General features: G+C 54.1%; 7 protein-coding genes across 7 annotated transcripts; 3 read left to right on the top strand and 4 right to left on the bottom strand.

Annotated features, from left to right (window-relative positions):
* Positions 1-1006: 1006 nt before the first annotated feature.
* SODALDRAFT_328559 (mannose 6-phosphate receptor domain-containing protein) lies at positions 1007-2766 on the top strand. The gene is made up of 3 exons (XM_028610729.1): positions 1007-1650; positions 1722-2322; positions 2530-2766. Exons 1-3 carry the CDS (start codon positions 1280-1282, stop codon positions 2677-2679), a joined length of 1122 nt encoding a protein of 373 aa, XP_028464002.1. The 5' UTR covers positions 1007-1279; the 3' UTR covers positions 2680-2766.
* Positions 2767-3050: 284 nt separating this feature from the next.
* SODALDRAFT_328557 (ATP adenylyltransferase) lies at positions 3051-4386 on the top strand. The gene has a single exon (XM_028610728.1). The coding sequence runs from the start codon at positions 3226-3228 to the stop codon at positions 4111-4113; it is 888 nt and encodes a 295-aa protein (XP_028464001.1). The 5' UTR covers positions 3051-3225; the 3' UTR covers positions 4114-4386.
* Positions 4385-5255, bottom strand: SODALDRAFT_328556 (hypothetical protein). The gene is made up of 2 exons (XM_028610727.1): positions 4792-5255; positions 4385-4700 (listed from the first exon to the last, which is right to left on the bottom strand). The coding sequence occupies exons 1-2, from the start codon at positions 5218-5220 to the stop codon at positions 4527-4529; spliced, it is 603 nt and encodes a 200-aa protein (XP_028464000.1). The 5' UTR covers positions 5221-5255; the 3' UTR covers positions 4385-4526.
* A 5811-nt stretch (positions 5256-11066) lies between these two features.
* SODALDRAFT_300573 (hypothetical protein) lies at positions 11067-12575 on the bottom strand. Its single transcript, XM_028608885.1, has 2 exons — positions 11500-12575; positions 11067-11415 (listed from the first exon to the last, which is right to left on the bottom strand). The coding sequence occupies exons 1-2, from the start codon at positions 12481-12483 to the stop codon at positions 11314-11316; spliced, it is 1086 nt and encodes a 361-aa protein (XP_028463999.1). The 5' UTR covers positions 12484-12575; the 3' UTR covers positions 11067-11313.
* Positions 12576-12882: 307 nt separating this feature from the next.
* SODALDRAFT_59417 (hypothetical protein) lies at positions 12883-13242 on the top strand. The gene has a single exon (XM_028615518.1). The coding sequence runs from the start codon at positions 12921-12923 to the stop codon at positions 13137-13139; it is 219 nt and encodes a 72-aa protein (XP_028463998.1). The 5' UTR covers positions 12883-12920; the 3' UTR covers positions 13140-13242.
* A 103-nt stretch (positions 13243-13345) lies between these two features.
* SODALDRAFT_320620 (glucan 1,3-beta-glucosidase) lies at positions 13346-15709 on the bottom strand (the record flags this gene model as incomplete). The annotated part of the gene is made up of 1 exon (XM_028609551.1): positions 13346-15709. One exon carries the CDS (start codon positions 15707-15709, stop codon positions 13346-13348), a length of 2364 nt encoding a protein of 787 aa, XP_028463997.1.
* A 409-nt stretch (positions 15710-16118) lies between these two features.
* SODALDRAFT_363052 (hypothetical protein) lies at positions 16119-17718 on the bottom strand (the record flags this gene model as incomplete). Its single annotated transcript, XM_028614523.1, has 7 exons — positions 16119-16228; positions 16312-16404; positions 16477-16700; positions 16791-16985; positions 17020-17182; positions 17246-17312; positions 17635-17718. The coding sequence occupies 7 exons, from the start codon at positions 17716-17718 to the stop codon at positions 16119-16121; spliced, it is 936 nt and encodes a 311-aa protein (XP_028463996.1).
* Between the last annotated feature and the right edge of the window lie 26 nt (positions 17719-17744).

Below are 17744 nucleotides of genomic sequence, written 5' to 3'. Positions count from 1 at the left end.
TAACCCTAACCCTAACCCTAACCCTAACCCTAACCCTAACCCTAACCCTAACCCTAACCCTAACCCTAACCCTAACCCTAACGGTATAGGTCTAGCCCGAGGCCTTCGGTACGAAAACAGGCCCCTAATTATTTAGATCCTATCCGGTCTTTTCCGGTATCCGCCCTTATTATATCCTAATACCCGAGGTCCGAAGCCCTTAGTTAGGGAGTAGATCCCCTATAGACCACGTCGTAGTCCTGTCTATACGATAAAAACGGGGTAGCTATAGTATCCTCCGTTATATTAGGATTAACGATAAAGGCTTTGTATTTACGAATATTAGGTAGTATAGGCTTAAGGAGTAGATAGGCGTTAGCCTCCTTATCGCTTAGCTTTTAATTAAGATAGTTATCCTAGTAGGAGGCAGATTTACTATATATACTATACTCCTATATCACCTAATCCCTTTAGTTAATAAGGGTAGTAGCGGCTACCTTCTATTTAGTATTAGATATATTAAAAGACATCTTTACTTACTTATCGGTTAGTTAATTAAATTAATAAGTAGGTTAGTAAGTTACTTAATCACTTAATTACTCTTACTCTAATTAGGTCGATAATAGTTATTTAAGAGTGCTTATATAAATATAATTACTTTTATAGTAGAATAGGGGTAGCCTTATTAATATATATCGTTTAGGCATTATAAGCCGGGCTTATAACTATTATACGTTAAAATAGCACTGATATAATTAACTTAGTAAAGCAGAAATCTCGTATATATATATTATATTAAGTTATATCTATATAAGTCTTTTATACCCTTAATTTAGGTAGTAAAGACTTTGTTATGGGTACTATATTATTTGGATCCTATCCGGTCTTTTCCGGTATCCTCCCTTATTATATCCTGATACCCGAGGTCCCCGAGATCCGAAGCCCTTAGTCAGGTATGGATCCCCTAGGGACCACGTCGTGGTCCGTGTACCCATACGACACTTAGGAGGTCTGGCGACAAGGCTGACGAACCTAATGGCTATGTGGCTTCGTGCTTGTCGCCTTGTCGAGTCTTGTTAAACACATCACCAATCTCCCGACGAATCGTCCTTCGCAGATCAAAGCATATCCATTGCGTGGCTGAGATTAGTTTGCATTCTCATTTCTCACCATATCAAGCCATCATCTAGTGCAATACCGATCTCTGTGCGACGCGCTCAATCACGCGCCTCCGAAGGCGCTCGATTTTGTTCCTTGAACAACAGTCACTCGTTCTATCACCATTAGAGACAGAAACACGATGCGGACGTCACGCCTGTTGCTCTCATTTGCGCTCGGTCTCCTCAGCGCCTCACAGGGCCACGCCGCCGACACCGACACCAAAACAACGACGACGGCATCACCACCCGCATGTACGGCCTACTCCCACACTTCAGGCGCCTTCTTCGACTTGCGGCCGGCCATTGCCAGCAAACCAAGTGAAGGAAAGTCGAAGAAACACGGGGCGACCGAGGATTATCATGTTCGAGGCTACGATTATGGGCGTAACTTTACACTCAACATATGCGGATCCGTTTTAGACCCCGTCGAAGATGTAGTCGGACTCGGCAAGGCGGAATGGAAGAACGTCAGCGCCTACTACACATACAAGGGCGAGATCTACTCAATAGGGTTTGTCGCCTCTTTCTCCCTTTAATTCTTTCCGGGTGACTCTGACTGGTGGAACATTCAACGCGCCACAGGCAGCAATCATTTGACCTCCAAAGTCACGGCCGCATGGTTGTCCTGCAATACACCGACGGTTCTCCTTGTGGCGGATCCAAGTCGTCCAAGAGTCGCAACAGGACGATTCGAGACACGTCCACCGAAATCTCCTCCGTACCGGTTTCTGACGACAGCACTGACCGAATGCGACACTATGACACGTACATCACTGACGACGAAGACGATGATAACCCAAACGACGAAGATACGAACAAAAACGAGGCGAAGAAGGCCGACGACGACGAGGTTGACCACCATCCCCGCCGCAAGTCGGCCACTCTGTCCTTCCATTGCGAGCCGGAACACCTCGGCGGCCAGGCTGGCATCTCCTTTGTGGCGGCCGACCCGGACGACTGCGCCTACTTCTTCGAGGTGCGGTCGCAGCACGCCTGCGCCCGGGCGGAACCCCACCAGCCAGGCAGCGTTGGCCCAGGGAGCGTCTTCGCCATCATCCTCGCCATCACTGTACTCGTCTACTTCGGCGGCGGCATCTTCTACCAGCGCACCGTGGCCCACGCCCGCGGCTGGCGCCAGCTCCCCAACTACACGCTGTGGGTCGGCATTTGGAGCTTCATCTGCGTAGGTCCCGCCCTGCTCTGCTCTTCCTGCTTGCGTTTGCCGGGCACTTTTGTTGGTGGTCCTTTGTCGCGGTCAAAGTGGGAAACGGGACTATTGTCCCGGTGGTGGAAGTGATATGGGTCTTCGTCTACTCTACTTCCTCCTTTCGGTTTTCGTTTCCGGTTTAACTCTCACTCTAACTTGGTTTTCTACTCTTCGCGTCAACAGGACATGTTCATCATTGCCACATCGTCGTGTGGTCGACTTATTCCCAAAAGACGCGGATATCACCATCTCGCCGGGTCGCCCCGTCGCGGCCGGAGTAGGGAAGACGAGAACCGTTTGATTGATCAGCTGGACGAGGAGTGGGACGACTAGATTTGGGCACATAATAGAATCGGATTTGATGCATATGATAGAATGACATATCGGCCTCTTGGTCTGGAAATATAACGAACATCGCGTACACCTCTTGGATTCGACTACGGTCACGATAATTATTCTCCCAACTCAAGTCCGGACACTCTGTACTCGATATGCTGCCAGCTGGTGACGGTCGCCGGACAGAATGACCTCCATACTTATCCTCCAGGCTCGCCTCGTCGTCCGTCCATCTTCAGTGATCCCCTCGACCCCTCCATCCCAATCAATCCTTCGACAGCTTCGACAGTCCGCACTAGTTCAATTCATGTTCGCGCCAGTCCAGCCTTGTCATGCCTCCGATCACAGCACCTAACAACCTCCCGGATGTCGTGCGGACAGCCTTCATTCGCGCCAAAAACAATAGCGACCTAACGTACTACGCGACCCAGGTGACTATTCTCACAGCAAATGCAGTCCCCGTAAGATTCTCCAGCTCGGGAGCTGTCTCTCCTTTTTACCCATGCCGTACAACGTTCTGAACTCTATGAGAAACCACATGTAATGATCGATGCCCTCCAGTTACAATTACGCTTCTCGCCCGCCCTCGCGAACAAACCATCCGCCCCTCGCACGAATCCCTCCCCCGAATCCCCCCATAAACCCTTCAACCCCTTCGAGAACCCCGAGAACGGCCCTCTCTTCATCACCGACCTTCCTCCATCCCATAACCTCGTCCTAAACAAGTTCGCCGTTGTCCCTGAACACTTCATCCTCGCCACGAAGAAGTTCAAACCACAAACCCACCTTCTCGAACCAGATGACCTCGAAGCGGCATACGCCTGTATCAATGCATACCACGAGAAAGGTGCCGAGGGGCAACTCTATGTGTTCTTCAACAGCGGACCGCACTCCGGTGCCAGCCAGCCACACAGGCATCTACAACTCTTGCCCGTGGCGCGGATGAAGGATGGCCTGGAGGACCCGACGGCCTGGGATGTGCTCGCCAACCGGCTTGTGGGGGGCCGGACAGTTGAAACACCGTTCAGGACATTTGCCGGCGCCATCTCGGCCGGGATGACTGGGGAGGAGCTCCATGCAATCTACCTGACACTATATCGACAAGCAGTCGAGGCCATGCGGGACCATTCTCTCCCAGGAACGGAGATTAACGAGAGTGTCACGGCGAAGGTGGACGGCGAGCCTGCGCAGATCAGCTACAACATGGCCATGACACGGAATGCGCTGGTTATTTGTCCGCGACGAGCCGAGGGCGCTACCATCGTCTCGAGTAATGGGGATCTCGTGGGCACGCTGAGCCTCAACGGGACTGTGCTGGCTGGGACGGCTTTGGTCAAGAGCCAGGCCGAGTGGGATACTATTCGGAATGATGGCAATGGGCGGGTCCTTTTGGACGTGTTGGGCAAGATTGGTCTGCCACTCGATGCTTAGCGGAATGTCAGACTCTGACACAGCCACCTCATGGATAACAGATCAAGGACCGAGAGAAGGTGGATGAAGGAAGACGGGATGGTGGGTTTTGGCACGTGTTTCTTATAAGGGCTGGGAGCAACTATTAAACATAAATCCTGCCTTAGACCAGGAGGATGTAACATACATAGAACAGACCTGGAAAATCGAGATAGGTGACATTTAGAGAACCTCATAACGCTGTAGAGCAAAAGCATCGAGAAACAATATCCCAAGCTGTGGCCGAACTTGCCGCCACCCTAGCCCCGTCGCGCTCTTCATATGCTCACTCGTTATAACCCAAGTTGCGTAGGAAAAAGAAAAAAAGAAAGGAAACGAAAAGAAAAGAAGACAAAAAACGAATAACAATTCCACCGTCGTCATCTTGCGTTTCTCTACCGCTCAGCCACTGCCAACTCGTCCCACTTCTTCCGACACGTCGCATTCCCAAACAAATACGACCCCCCTTTCTGATGGATATATTCCGCCACCTGCTTCCAAGGCACCTTGGCCGCCTCGGGTCCCATGCCCCTGGTGAACTTGCGCACAGCCTTTTTGAGGAGCTCGATCTGCGTGGTCCGAAAGTCAGCATTCGCTATATCCAAAGGTAAGAGAGCGATAGCTCAACTCTCTTGGATAGATTGGGGGGGGGGGCCATACATCCTTCTCGCTCCACTCAGGTTTGCGAACCCTCTCCTCTCGACTCTTCGTCAACGTCCTGTACCGCCCTCGCAGCGTGCTCTCTGCCTCTGTGAACCCCCCAGCTGCCCTGATCTCGCGGTACGTCATGCCCTTGCGCTTCGACACCAGGAGGAATTCGTCTCTGGCTATCCTGTCCGCTGTTGCCTGTGTGAATGGGATTGGAGGCGTAATAGTACTGTTGTTACTGGTGCCTATCGTGTCCGAATAGGGAAGAGTTGAGGGTGTAGGAGATAGACGAGAGCTCACTCTCGGATATTGCTCGTCTGTTCGGCGCGTGTCTGTCGCTTTGTTATCCTCTGTCCGTCCTGACGACACTTTCAGGGGCCGTGGCTGGAGGAGGCGAGGGGAAGGGAGAACCTTCCGAGGAGATGATGGTCTTGGCTGCATTTTCTTGGAAGACCGTCGTGCGGAGGGTGACGGGGGCGGTGATACCATTTTATGGGCAGTTTGGGAGTTGCGATGGGCTGGTACCGAACTGGCCTTGGCTGGAAGTTGTTTCCTCCCTTTTTTAGCAGTGGTCGTGCGATTCGTGCCTTTTCTTGATGGATGATTTGACGACGATGTACGGGACGATCCCCTACATTGACGCAAATTTACGCAGATGATTTCGTCTTCCTGGTCCCCGCTCAGAATATGGCCATCTTCCTCATCCGTAGCGAGGAGATTCAGTGGTAAGGGGCCGTCAGTGAAAGCCACCGGAGAGAGATCCCCTCGGAGAGGGAGATCTTTAGGGGACAAAGTTGTAGCCGGCTCCGCCTGCATGGCTCCCAGCCAAAGGGCTGGGTGCGAGTGAGGGTGGGTTTCGACCGTCCCGCCCATGTTGCGAAGCATCCCGGAATGGTCCTGCATCCCGGTGAGAGGGCCATCGACTGAGTTGAAAGAGCTGTCTACGTCCAGTCCTGTTCCAGCTGACAGAGGAGTGGAGGAGAAGCGTCCAAAGCCCTGTGCATGAGCGTGTGGATTTGCTCCGCCTCTGCCACTGGGATCTGCTGATAGCTGCGTGGAATGTGTATATGCGGCAGACTGATGCGACATCAGCATCTCTTGATGCTGCTCCTGAGTGGTTGGCATAGTTGTGTTGGGAAACAGGTGGCTGGATAGGCCCTCCTGGCCTTGAAGAAGGGGGAACGACATGACCGAGACGTCCGGGTTAGCAAAGCCCGCGAAGGCTGGTGTCGAGGCAGTGGTGGAAATGGGCCAGGTCAGAAGATGATCCAACATCCCATCCCCATCAGCAGGAGAATAGGAGTGGCCGTGGAACGGAGCATTTTGCTGGGCCTGCATGGTAGGGAAGAGGAGAGACGGGCGGTCGTAGCATGGAAAGGGGTTATTGACTGTGCCAGTCATGTAGGTGTCTCGAACTTGTTCAGTTGCCTATGAAGCAAAGTCAAACAGCGTTAGCCCTGTTGTCATCATTTACTCGATACCTCGACGTTGTGTAAAATCGAACATATGCAGACAGGGCATGTCATGTATCATATCCAATTTGTTCCCGTGCCGAAACATTGAAAAGGAGGAAGAGACAGAGAGTCGACCCACGATGCAAGTGATAGAATGAAATAATGGAGCATGGCAATGAGACTAAGAAGAGAAAAAGAGAAATCGTTACATACCTCGTAGTGATCCTGCATCCTGTCATATGGATCAGGCAACCAGTCCTCGCCATCAAACTTGACGTTCGTCATGGCAGCTGCAACGCCTTGACCCCGAGGAGGATATTCGAGGCCCTGGACACGAATGTCTGATTCTCGGCACTCTCCCCGTTGAAGTGGACGTTGTCCCGGACAAGGACAAAATTCGTGTGGCGAGTTGTGATGTTGCTGGCTGTCTATGCTCTCTACCAATCGCTGTTCCTGCTGCTGTGTTGACCGGACGGCACTCAAAGGGGGACGATGATGGCCCGACCTGCCCAAGAAACTCAGGTCCAAGTCAAGGCTGGGGCCTGAGTTCTGACAAGTCACTTGGGAGTCCTGAGGAAGAACTCCCTGCTGCTGTTGTTGCTGCTGCTGCTGCTGTGCCGGTGACGCTCCAGAATCTGAGCTTCCAGGGGTACTAGGCCACGTCAAGGTACCGGGAATATGGGCTGAAACCGTCGCCTGCGGGACTGACGCTCCTTTTGTCCCTGCGTGCTCGTTCTGTGAGGATAAAATCTCGAAAGTTGGGCGCCCCCTGATCACGGGCCAGGGATAGTTAGGCCGATGGTGACAGCCAACCTGGCTCCACGGCTGAATACGATGGCGGTGATAATAGGGGTGACGAAAATGAAAAGGATAGACCTGTTTGAGAGTAAAGTCTTCTGACTCGACGTCGTGAAAGGCGAGCTCGGGTGCAGTGCTGCTCATAAACATGGCGTCTTTGAGCCCTTGGAAGGGCAATGAAACAGCCATGTTGTATACTCTGTTATCTGGTGGGTGATATTTCGGGTTTCCTCCCTTCACCGCTTCTTCTACACCTTCTATGGAGTCCTTCTGCGCGTTGTCTGAGACGCTGCTGCGAGTGTGTAGTTGGCAATGTCGTCTACCGTATGCATGGAAGGGCGGGGAAACGAGAGACAGACCGTCGAGAGGAATGGGTTGAGAGTTCGGCGGTGCGGTCAGACATGCGCGGTGGGCTTAGAGCTCGGCCGAGAGAGAACTCAAAGGAGAGAACAACAAGAGAGATAACCTATGATGGTTGGGCTTGTACGTGACTGGCCGGCGGTGGAGGGCGAGGACCAGTACGTGTTTGGTTATACAAGGCCCTGCCGGCCGGGATCAGGTCAGCCTCCGTTGGTTTTCTCAGTGAAAGATGCCCAATATCGACGTCTACGGACTGATAGACAGGCCATATTGTTAGTGGTGCCCACGAGCGGTGAATCCCGAAGAAGGGGGACAACGGAGAGGGAGGGTGCTAGCTAACTCGGCTTCAGCCTTTACGGCTTCCCTTATCCTGGATTCTTGGGTGGAATATGTGGAGGAACAGTAAGGCAATGCGTCGTCTGGGGACCTAGATGGCGTTCCGTAGTCGTACTCGTTCCCCGGGATGACAGAATCACTCCAAGACAACGATAGTTTTCTTTGCGAAGAGAACTTCCAGTCGAGAACAAAAGAAAACGACCACGAGACGGTTAGCGAGCTCAAACATAAAATAAGGTGACCGTTGTCTTTCTAATACGACGAGCTGAGCTATCAAGTCCATCCCCCTTTCCCTCGTCCCTTGATGATTTCACGGATCAGACAGGTCACATTTTGGTAAAATCAAATTTCACCTTCCCGTCAGAGACCGGGGCCTGATATCACCTGCAACTTGAAGAAACACTGCGAGGCAGAGAGAGAAATACCCGCACTTCTCAAAGCGTCAGGGACGTTGCCCAAAAGGTTAGCTTGGGGTGGGCCCCAAGAGCCTCTTCTCGTAGGGGCATCTCCTTATACGGCACCCCGGGGAGAATCCGGAAGCCGGGGTTGATTATAGAGATCTTCGTTTTACCAGGGTTTGGACGGAAAGAGGGTCTAATAAAGTCTTCGGATAGAAAACGAGGAGGCCTGGGTGCGGGTTGGGTTATGACAGGCAGTGTGAAGAGGCAGACCACATGCCTTATCATTCTGACCAGATCTCAAGGACCATGCCCTAGCTTCGACTTTGTCACGTTTGGACACTATGTCTTTTCCTAAAGGAGGCCCGGTTCTACTGGATTGCCCAGGCTAATCTTCGCATCATGGCCAAGAGTGTGTAATGTATACATGTTTCCGTCAGCAGAATCTTTACCCGGCCGGCATGGCGTCTCAGATACCGCATAAGATCGACCCCGCCCCCCCTCTTGACAAGTTGACTTGTCCCTATGGCAAGGGCTTAGGGAAGGCAAAACGAGAGAGAAGAGCGAAGACAACGAATACTTGGCGCACTTCGGATCCTCGCCCACCTGGCTGACCGGCATTGGCCACCCTGCAAGGATCAGGAATGCCCAGTCTTTGACACATTGACAGCTCGATGGCCAATGGCCCGTCAACAGTCAACACCGGTCCACCGCCCGGAAAGCTGGAATCGTGCATGAGCCCAACCAGAACCTTAACCACCTGGTTCCCGGTACGGTCATCCTGAAGATGGACTATGATTTGCGAGACGCTGGAAGGAGATGTGCAGAATACTCTGCATAAACCACGTATCCACGAATGGTTGAACGCCTGGAGGCGGGAGCAGAGCAGGTTGCAGTTCCCCTCGAGGAACTCCTATTCGTTTTTACCGACACACGGTAGTCGATCTGGGGTTGACCGCTATAACTCGAACACATCTCAGCGAGGTGGTGGAGGTCCCGGATTCTGGAAGATTAAGGGAGGATGAGGAGAGACGCCATCGGGGTCGGTTTGCTTGCGTTTGTCGTTATGCCTGCGTTGATCCGGAATTTTTCTCCTGCAACGGTGGGAGCTAAAGACGGATCAACCGTCAAGACGAAGTGGCAAAGGCAAACCATCTACCATTGTCACATATCAGAAGCAGGTCACATGTGTCAGGTTGTCAAAAGTCTCTCTGCTTTCCCCTTTCCGTACTAAGTTACTAACACCGAGACACTAGTTACCAGTACAGCACCGTCCCAAGCAAAAAAAAAAAAAGGACGAAGGGGGAAAAATGACCAGTTCGTTTTTCCTTCGGGTCAAAGTGGCGTGGCATGGATCCTACTGGCAGAGAGTCGGATGTTTGCATGTGAAGTGGGGGTTCACCAAATCCCGCCTGCGTGGTGTAGGTAGAGAATAATCGACATACACCTACAGTATGCCGCTGCCAGTGATCCAGTGATGGGGTCCACGGTCATATGCTCCGATTCATCGTGTTCGGAAAGAGCCTCCTCGATGCAACGCTGCGGATGAGGCCGAGAAACCTTGCAGGTTCCAGTTTAGCCTACGACAACCGTGGGTGGCGTTTACCTCATCGGATTTTCTTTTGGGGGGGTTGGGGACTTGGGGCAGCGATTTCATAAGAGGTAATGTTTGTCTTCAAATGCGGCAGCAGGTAGGTGGCATCAATAGTCCCGGGGTAAGCTGTGCATTGGTGCAAGACTCGACCAAGGAAAGTTTTGAGCCGTGACGATCACTCAAGTTTGAGTATTCGTAGATCCCAGCTCTCGTTACTGGTATAAACTGAAGCACTTTGTGCAGTGTTACGTCGCGTGATAGTAGGCTAGTAGACCAGCCAAGAGGACCTGGATGTAAGCTTCCAGCACCTTTGGAGCAATAGGAACCATGAACCAAACACGTCGTTGAGGTCTGGTCACCGAGCGCAACGATCGAATTCCTTCTTTCCACGTACTTGTGACGGAAGAGGTGTGAGTCCCTGTGAGACACTTATGGCCAGCGAAGGCGTGAGACACGTATGCCACCGTCCACGGATGCATGGACCACACCTTACCATCTCCTAGACTCCTGAAGCTGTCACCTGTCATAGAGAAAACATACACGGCAGACTGAAGCGTTGCAAAGTCATCATGGCCTGTGGAGAGGGCATCATAGGCGAGAGCCAGGGGGGTGAGAATCGCCGGCTACCGGACGGTACCATGGATCCCGTGGAAAAAAATCCCGTCCAAACGGTTCTTCGTAGTTCTTGCCCGGTCCAAGAGCGTCGATTATAGTGCCCTGGCCCCTGACCCGATAGAGCAGTCGCCGTAGTTCTCGATTCATAAGATGTTTTCCGGTGCACCCCGCGGAAGGCATCGGGAAATCCGAAGTCGGAATCGCTAATGGGACCATGGTACGGTGCCCCCCCAGTTTGGTCCTGGTCCTGGTGGCGAGAGGCTTGCGAACGACGCTTGCAAACACCAGGTCGAGCTTGGTCCACTAGTCCGCTAGTCCACGGGTTCGCACGTCCGGAGGCTTAGATCAGCCTGACCTCATTAAATGAGGCCCAACAGGCGAAAGAGCATGGTCGAGTGCCAGTGAAGGGCAGAAGGATATCGTGGAAATAGCCGTCTTTCTACCCGTCTGTTCCTCTCTGCCTGATGCTGTGATAGGGAAGCAGTATGATGGGAGGAAGACGAGTCCTAGGTACGCATGTTGAATCCCCGTTTCTCCTACCCTGGTCTCTCATTGGGGCTTCACTTGGAAGTAGGTACTGACCGAAACATAGGTGCAGGCACAGGCGTTTGCGGCTTGCTCCCCTTGTTGCATTGCTGGATATTGCCGCACGTCAAACGAAGACGAGTCTGCGATGATATGTGAGCAGAGACCGATTGAAGAAGACTGGACGTCACAGCTGTGCAGTTTGAAGTCGGGAATTGGTATCTTTCTATTCGTCACTCATCTATCTCTCCCGAGAAGGTGTCGGATGCATCGAGTCCACGTATGTCTCCCATCTCCCCCTAGTTCACATTAAATGTTCGACCAAGACAAGAAGTAGGGGGGGAAAAGGGAAGTATCTATATAAGACGACGAGGCGGTCGTATTCCTCGGATCGTCTTCGAATGAGAATGGGAGTCCGATATGATTTGGAGGGCTCCGGGACGCTTGCTATCTATCATGCTCCTGGCAGACCAACGATCTGGCGCAGGGCAGGGACGAACCTGGGTAGGATGTAAACGGCGTAGAGTGCAATGGCGGAAGCGACAAGGCCCGTAACCTATCCAAGAGACAAATAGTCAGCAACTTTCCGCCTTCCACAATGTGCAACCCACTCTTCAAGTCTTGTCATAATGGCACGTACCTTCTCAAACCAAGTATGAAAGTAGATGGCGGTCATGAGCAACATCCAGCAGTTCAAACCAACCACTACGGCCACTGCCTTCCCCCCAAGAGCGAGAGCATCTTCTGGGCGACCCCCAGTCCTCTCCGTCGTGGAATCAGCCTCAACACCAGCTCCCTTGACAGCCCTATCGTGCATAACGATGCTGCGATCATCCCTCCGTCCCCGGTGCCGCCAATACACCCAACCGACCTCGGAAAGGAGAAAGCCACTGGAGAGCACAAGCATGAACACATGACCCGAGATGTCATGGCCGCCCTTCCACGCCCCACCGGCAGACTTGCACGCAAGCGCGCTAAGCACGTGCCCCGTATCCAAAGCGGCGGCCTTCTCCAGCTCCCGCGCCTCCTGCAACACGACCTCACACCGGCCCCCCGTCAACATGAAATGGCGATCAATCAACGGCGGGCCAAAGCACCACTGCGTCGCCGCGAACCAGGCGCCCGTAATCAGGGCCCATCTGGTGCACGCGGTGACGAATCGCTTCGGGGAAGAGCCGCCGCCGGCACCGCGACCGCCGCGGAAGGTGGGGTGGGTGAGGACGAAAGCGGCGAAAGCGACGGTAGTCCAGAACCACCCCCTCTTGACGAAGAAGACGTTCAACAGGTTATCTTTTCGCGCGAAGTAGCCCGGCGCCTCGTCCGGATGTTGCGCGTGGGATTGGGTGGTCGGGTCGAACTCGGCGCGGCGCACTTGCGGGGAGAGGACGGAGAAGAGGGTCCCGAAGGCGAGGAGGGCGGGGAAGAGGGCCAGGATGGCGGTCTCGAGTGGTGTGGGAAGGAAAGGAGAGTTGCGTCTTGTCGGTACCAGGGAGCCTGTCGTGGCGGTGGAAGGAGGATAGGGAGACGACGGCGAGGAGGAAGACATGGCGTGTCGTTCTTCGGCGAGGGCCCGGCGGGTTTTGGCAGACGAGCGGAGGTTCGTCGACGGTGGGGTGTCGTCCATGATGGTGATGGAGGGCAGGCGGTATATTCCTGCGTTATTGCATTGACAGCGTAGTTGCAATCCGTGGTGTTTGTGCAAGGACTGAATGAAGGGATAAAGCTGAAGGTGAAACTGGGAATTGCCAAGGAAATTGGAAACTTTGGAGCCAGCTATGACGTCTGCCTGCTGTGAGGGTACGTACCTCCCAAGGTACTACTTCCCCGCTCCACATAAGCGAGTCAGCTGACTACTCACGTTTTCGTACTTTTGCCACACCGAAACAATACCGAAACAATACCGGCACACCTTGAGTTTACCTAAGCTACACCGAATTCTATCGGACACACCGATCACGCCGACGGTTCCCAGGTTCTAACATGAACTTGCCAACTCTTATCTTCGCTTGTCAGTGAACTCGATGCAAGTGATGCTCTCTATGTCTCCTACAAAGTCGAGCCATGATTGGGACTACCAGAAAAAGACTTTTCATTAGACAGCTTAGCTATATACATCCGTCTGCAATTGCATGCGGCATGCCTGGAACTTGGAAGTCTCGGCACCCCATTTCCTGCCGCTTCGTTAGGTCAACCCTTCCCCTCGAGCACATGGTATTCTTGATTCCCCTCCAGTTCAGCAAGACCAGTAAAACACAATCAAGCCACACCCTGAGACCATAAGTCGAGGACGGGCGAAAAGAAAAAAGCCGAGGGGATGTCGAGGGGGCGAACATAGGGTATCTACGAAAGTGGAAAGAGCAAAGGGAGGAAAACACGACCGGTCAGCAGCGCTGGAGACATCTGCAGCTAAAGTGGGAAAAGAAAAAGTCTTCATCCGTCCATCCGTTCGGGAGAGAAAAGGAGAGCGAAAAAAAACCCCCCCGAGATCATGACTGGAAGGTAGCCAAGGTAGCACAGAAACTGTTCCGGTTGTCCCTGTCAAGGGCGACATTGTTCCCCTCAACGGTAATCATGCTGACGGCCGCCTTGGTGCTGATGCCGTAAAAGTGAACCGAGCTGTTCTCGAGCAAAGTCATGTGGTCCTGGCAGTTGTTCTCCGGGACGCACTGCTGGGCATAGTTGTCGAAGAAGGAGTACATGCCAGCGCCGAACAGAAAGATGTGGTTAGAGTCGATGGCCCTGACGCCCCAGGTACGGGCGCAGCGGCCGTTCTGGATGGCGTGCTGGGAGCAAAACGCCTCAAAGTCTGGGTCAAGCCAGGGTCCCTCGGTGTGCGGGCTGAAGGGGACCAAGGCATCCGGGTTGCCCTGGAAGTAGGCCGTCTCGGTCTGGATGTGGCCCAGGAAGACATTGTCGGCCGAGTTGAACTGGTAGTTGTAGAACACGTTGTGCTCCGAGGCGGTGCCCCAGAACCAGGCACCCTTGGTGGACTCGATGAGCACGCCGCGGCCGTTGTATATGTTGATCTGGCCCCAGCCCGGCAGGTCCAGCTCGTGGTCCGACACCCACCACCAGACGTTCTCGAAATAGCCCGACGAAGACTCGGTGATGTGGGTCAGCATCCAGCTGCCGACGCACTCCGGGTTGGGTGTGGTGGTGAATTCAGGGGTCTTAGCGCACGTGTCCGACTGCAAGCGCGTGCCGGCCGAGCCGCCGATGCGGAAGTGGACGTCCCAGAGGCCGGCGGCGCCGGGGGAGCTGCCCTCGATGTTGAACTCCATCAGGATGGCACCCGGCTGGGGGCCCTGGGTCTCGATCATGAAATCGATCATCTCGAAGGTGCCGACGTCGCCCGGTTGGCCGACGCGGAGCATCGGCTTGGGGTTAGCCTGGTCCTGGAAGTTGGTGTTGCCGCCGGCCATGAGGAGCGGCCAGATCTCACCGATGATGCGGGTGTTCTTGGGGACCTGCACAGTGTCGGTGATGATGTAGGCGCCGTGGTCAAAGTAGACGACGTCGTCGGGGCCGGCGCTGTTGAGGAGAGCCTGGATGGCGGCGGTGTCGTCGGTGGAGCCGTCGCCAGCACAACCGTGGGCCTTGGCGCGGAGGAAGCGGGAGGCGGGAACATCACCATACTGGGGCTTGCTGCGGGCGACGAAGCGGCCGTTGGAATCGACGAGCGAGGCCGGGCGCTGCACGGCGGTCTGCGGGCCCTGGATGTCCTCACCGCCGTTCTGCGGGGTGTAAGCGCGGCCCTGGGCCCACGAAGAGATGACCCGGTTGCCTTCGAGGACGACGCGGCCGGTGACTTCGTTTTGGACGGCGGCGCGCACGCCGGAGGACATGTCAACATTGTCGAGGATCAGAGTGCCGTTGGTCCAGGAGGACGAAGGGTCATGGGCCTGCATGATACCGACATCGGTGGCGCAGATGGTGCTGTCGAGGAGGAGGACGGAGCCGACGGTCTGGGCGTCGATGTGGCCCCCGTTGGCCATGTTGATGCCGATGTTGCAGTTGTTAATGTTGAGGCCGTGGAAGGTCCAGAGCCAGTTCCAGTTCATGAAGATGGCGGTGTCGCAGTGGTTGAAGGTCAGGTTGCGTGTGGTGAACTGCTGGCTGCCGATGAACATGCCGAACCGGCCGCCGTTGAAGACGAGGTCGGTCATGAAGCCGCCCGAGCCGTTGTCGATGAAGATGCCCTGCTGAGCGCCGCCGCGGTGCATGTTGAAGACGATGTTCTGCAGGCTGGTGGCCTGGGCCACCTGCCAGTGGATGCCGGTGCCAGTGGAGGCGGGCTGGGCGGTCAGGTCGACGATGAAGTTGCGCATCTGGCGGAAGAAGTTGTTCTGGTTTGTCCAGGCGTTGTTGCCCTGGTTGTCATAGGGGTTGGCGTCGACGACGGCCATGCCGGCGAAGTTGGGGGCGGCGCGCAGGGTAGGGGGGTTATGCAGGTCGCCGACCATGTGGGTGTAGTACATGGGAATCAGGGGCCTGCTGACGAGGTAGATGCCGGGAGGGAAGTAAACGAGGCCGGGGGTGGTGGTCTGCGAGTCGCAGCCAAAGTAGCAACGGTCGCCCGAAGACATGGCTCGGTTAATGGCATCGGTGTCATCGGTGATGCCATCACCGACGGCACCAAAGTCCTTGACATTACGGAAGACTTGGTAGCCCTGGGTACCAAAGGCAGCAGCTCCCTCACGCTCGATCTGAGCGAACCACCAGTCGGAGGCAGCGGTGGCGGAGTTATCCTGGGGGGCAGGGTCAGCGGCAGCGGTGGGAGCGGCAGCCGACAGGGAGAAGAGGCGCGAGGCCACAAGGAAGGTCGTGACGACCGACGCGAGGCCCATCATGATGAACCAACACGCCACCGATATGTTTTGGGATCGGTTAGGAGAAAAGGAGCGTCGTTGGTCGAGTGAGAGACTCTAAATAAGTTGATGCTGGTCAGGACTCGGGACTCAGTTAAGAATGAAGGTGATGGTTTGTAAAAGAGTGTGTGATGGTTGAAATGAGAGAGAGAGAGAAGGAAGGAGGGAGGGAGGGAGGGAGAAGGATTGTTGAAGAATATAGGGAAGTGGGTGTGCATGTGTTGTGTGACGAAGGGAGAGGATTTAGGCAGAGGAAGCGAAAACAAGAAAACCTCCAGATATTAAGCGAGCAAACAAGCGAGGGGCCGGGAAGGGGAAACAAACTCTGATAGTATACTATCTAGGAGGAAGGAAGGGAATCGCGGAACGAGTGACAAAAGTAACAACGTATTTAAGTCAACTCTCCTTGGCTCAGACAAGAACTCGCTGGGTTGACAACCTCAACGTACCCTTCTTTGGCGTTGACAATGACAATGAGGATCTCGAAAGCTGAAGAGATCTCTAGAAGAGAAGTCTTTCTGTTTTGTTTTCTCTTATACCCCGTTAGAAGAGAATGAGTGATTTGATGCTTAGTGGCCACTGACCTGGCGATGGGAATGGAAAGAGAAGGGGAATGAAGGGGTACAAAAACAGGGAAGGTGATAGTGATAAAAAGACCAAGTGCCTGCCAGTCCAGACTCAAGGAACAAGAAGTGATTTATATTCCTTCCACTCTAGTCCACTCTAGACCCATCACCCTTTATATTGACCGGACGAGCATTTGAATGCAATGATGGCCACTTGGCTTCTGGGGGACAGTTTAATGGGTACCTTGGGAAGACAGCCCGGGCACGGTGAATGGATCGGCAATAATACCACTGCAATCCAGCCCCCGTCGTTGATGCTACCGTCGATCCGGACTCTCGGCATCGCCAATGTTCTGAGCTCCTGGTTCCACCTGTGACTTGCGACCTGTGGCCTGTTGACCTGTTGACTTGCGTCTCACTTACAGCTGGCAGAGAATCACTGATGCATGCCAGGTAGAGAACGTCTTTCCCAATATGTGTTCTCGCTTATACGAGACCTCTTAGGAGGAGGAGACGCGGCCTCGGGAGTCGGGACTTGTGAGAGGAGGGGTAGACAAAAGATCCAGGGCGGTAGCAAGGTGGACAGAGACGGCAGAGAATGAGGGGCAGAGCAGCAGAGACGCAGAGGCACAGCCGGGAATGCGAGGGAACGAAACACGAGAAAGGGGGGTACTGGAGAGCTGGGCTGGGAGCTGGAACACATGTTACATGTAACTAGCCACTTACCCCGGAGGCACGCGGGTTACGCCGGTGGTGGAGATCCCGGCCACACGGACAACTGGGACGGGCGATCGAGGCCTTATCGGGAAGGCGTTGGGTTCGGTGTATTGTGCGAATATGTAGTCTGTACAAAGTACTCCGACTTCGTAGGCTGGCAGATAGACGAGGCCTGCTCGCGAAGAAGATGGATTTTGAATAGGGAAAGGCTAGAAGTGAAGAAGGAATATGAGACTGAGAATGAGGCTGGCACTGAAACTGAGACCGAGCCTCAGCCTGCGCGACCTAGTGCGCGTGGGCTGCTGTGGGAAGAGTGGAGATGAGGAGGTAAGGGAGAGCTCTAACCAAGAGTGATTCAAGAGACAGATGACGGAGTCTTTTCGAGGAGCAATCAAGAAATGGGACGGTGGTATTCGGTAAGTGTAGGGTGAAGGAAAGTAACGTCTCTTGCCCGTAATCGAGGAACCTGATCATAAGATCATAACCGGTATGAAAAAGCAGGAAGCAGAAGCGGCAGCAGACGAAGAGACCCCCAAGCCGGCGGCTTCGTCGGCCTTACTATATCATCTTCGCCCAGGGGATATCATCCACCCACGTCCGCGCCTACCTCTGCTCCGTACATACATGTGCATCGTGGGGAACTGTCCGAATAGACTGCCCCCCTTGCCCGGTAGACGACGCGCTAAGCCCATCGTCGACCGATGTCATGTTTGGATGTTGGGGTGAAAAAAGGC

The sequence above is a fragment of the Sodiomyces alkalinus genome (assembly GCF_003711515.1).
Source record: "Sodiomyces alkalinus F11 unplaced genomic scaffold SODALscaffold_10, whole genome shotgun sequence".
NCBI lineage: Eukaryota > Fungi > Ascomycota > Sordariomycetes > Glomerellales > Plectosphaerellaceae > Sodiomyces > Sodiomyces alkalinus.
This window is presented reverse-complemented; position numbering and strand designations above follow the sequence as displayed.

Bases quoted from the DNA above. Each gene is read 5' to 3' on its own strand.
- SODALDRAFT_328559 (XM_028610729.1), top strand. From the start codon at position 1,280: ATGCGGACGTCACGCCTGTTGCTCTCATTTGCGCTCGGTCTCCTCAGC. The intron at 1,651-1,721 runs GTTTGTCGCCTC...AACGCGCCACAG, and splicing joins GGCGAGATCTACTCAATAGG to GCAGCAATCATTTGACCTCC. The intron at 2,323-2,529 runs GTAGGTCCCGCC...TCGCGTCAACAG, and splicing joins GCATTTGGAGCTTCATCTGC to GACATGTTCATCATTGCCAC.
- SODALDRAFT_328557 (XM_028610728.1), top strand. From the start codon at position 3,226: ATGATCGATGCCCTCCAGTTACAATTACGCTTCTCGCCCGCCCTCGCG.
- SODALDRAFT_328556 (XM_028610727.1), bottom strand. From the start codon at position 5,220: ATGCAGCCAAGACCATCATCTCCTCGGAAGGTTCTCCCTTCCCCTCGC. The intron at 4,701-4,791 runs GTATGGCCCCCC...CGGACCACGCAG, and splicing joins CTGAGTGGAGCGAGAAGGAT to ATCGAGCTCCTCAAAAAGGC.
- SODALDRAFT_300573 (XM_028608885.1), bottom strand. From the start codon at position 12,483: ATGGACGACACCCCACCGTCGACGAACCTCCGCTCGTCTGCCAAAACC. The intron at 11,416-11,499 runs GTACGTGCCATT...TCTCTTGGATAG, and splicing joins TTCATACTTGGTTTGAGAAG to GTTACGGGCCTTGTCGCTTC.
- SODALDRAFT_59417 (XM_028615518.1), top strand. From the start codon at position 12,921: ATGATTGGGACTACCAGAAAAAGACTTTTCATTAGACAGCTTAGCTAT.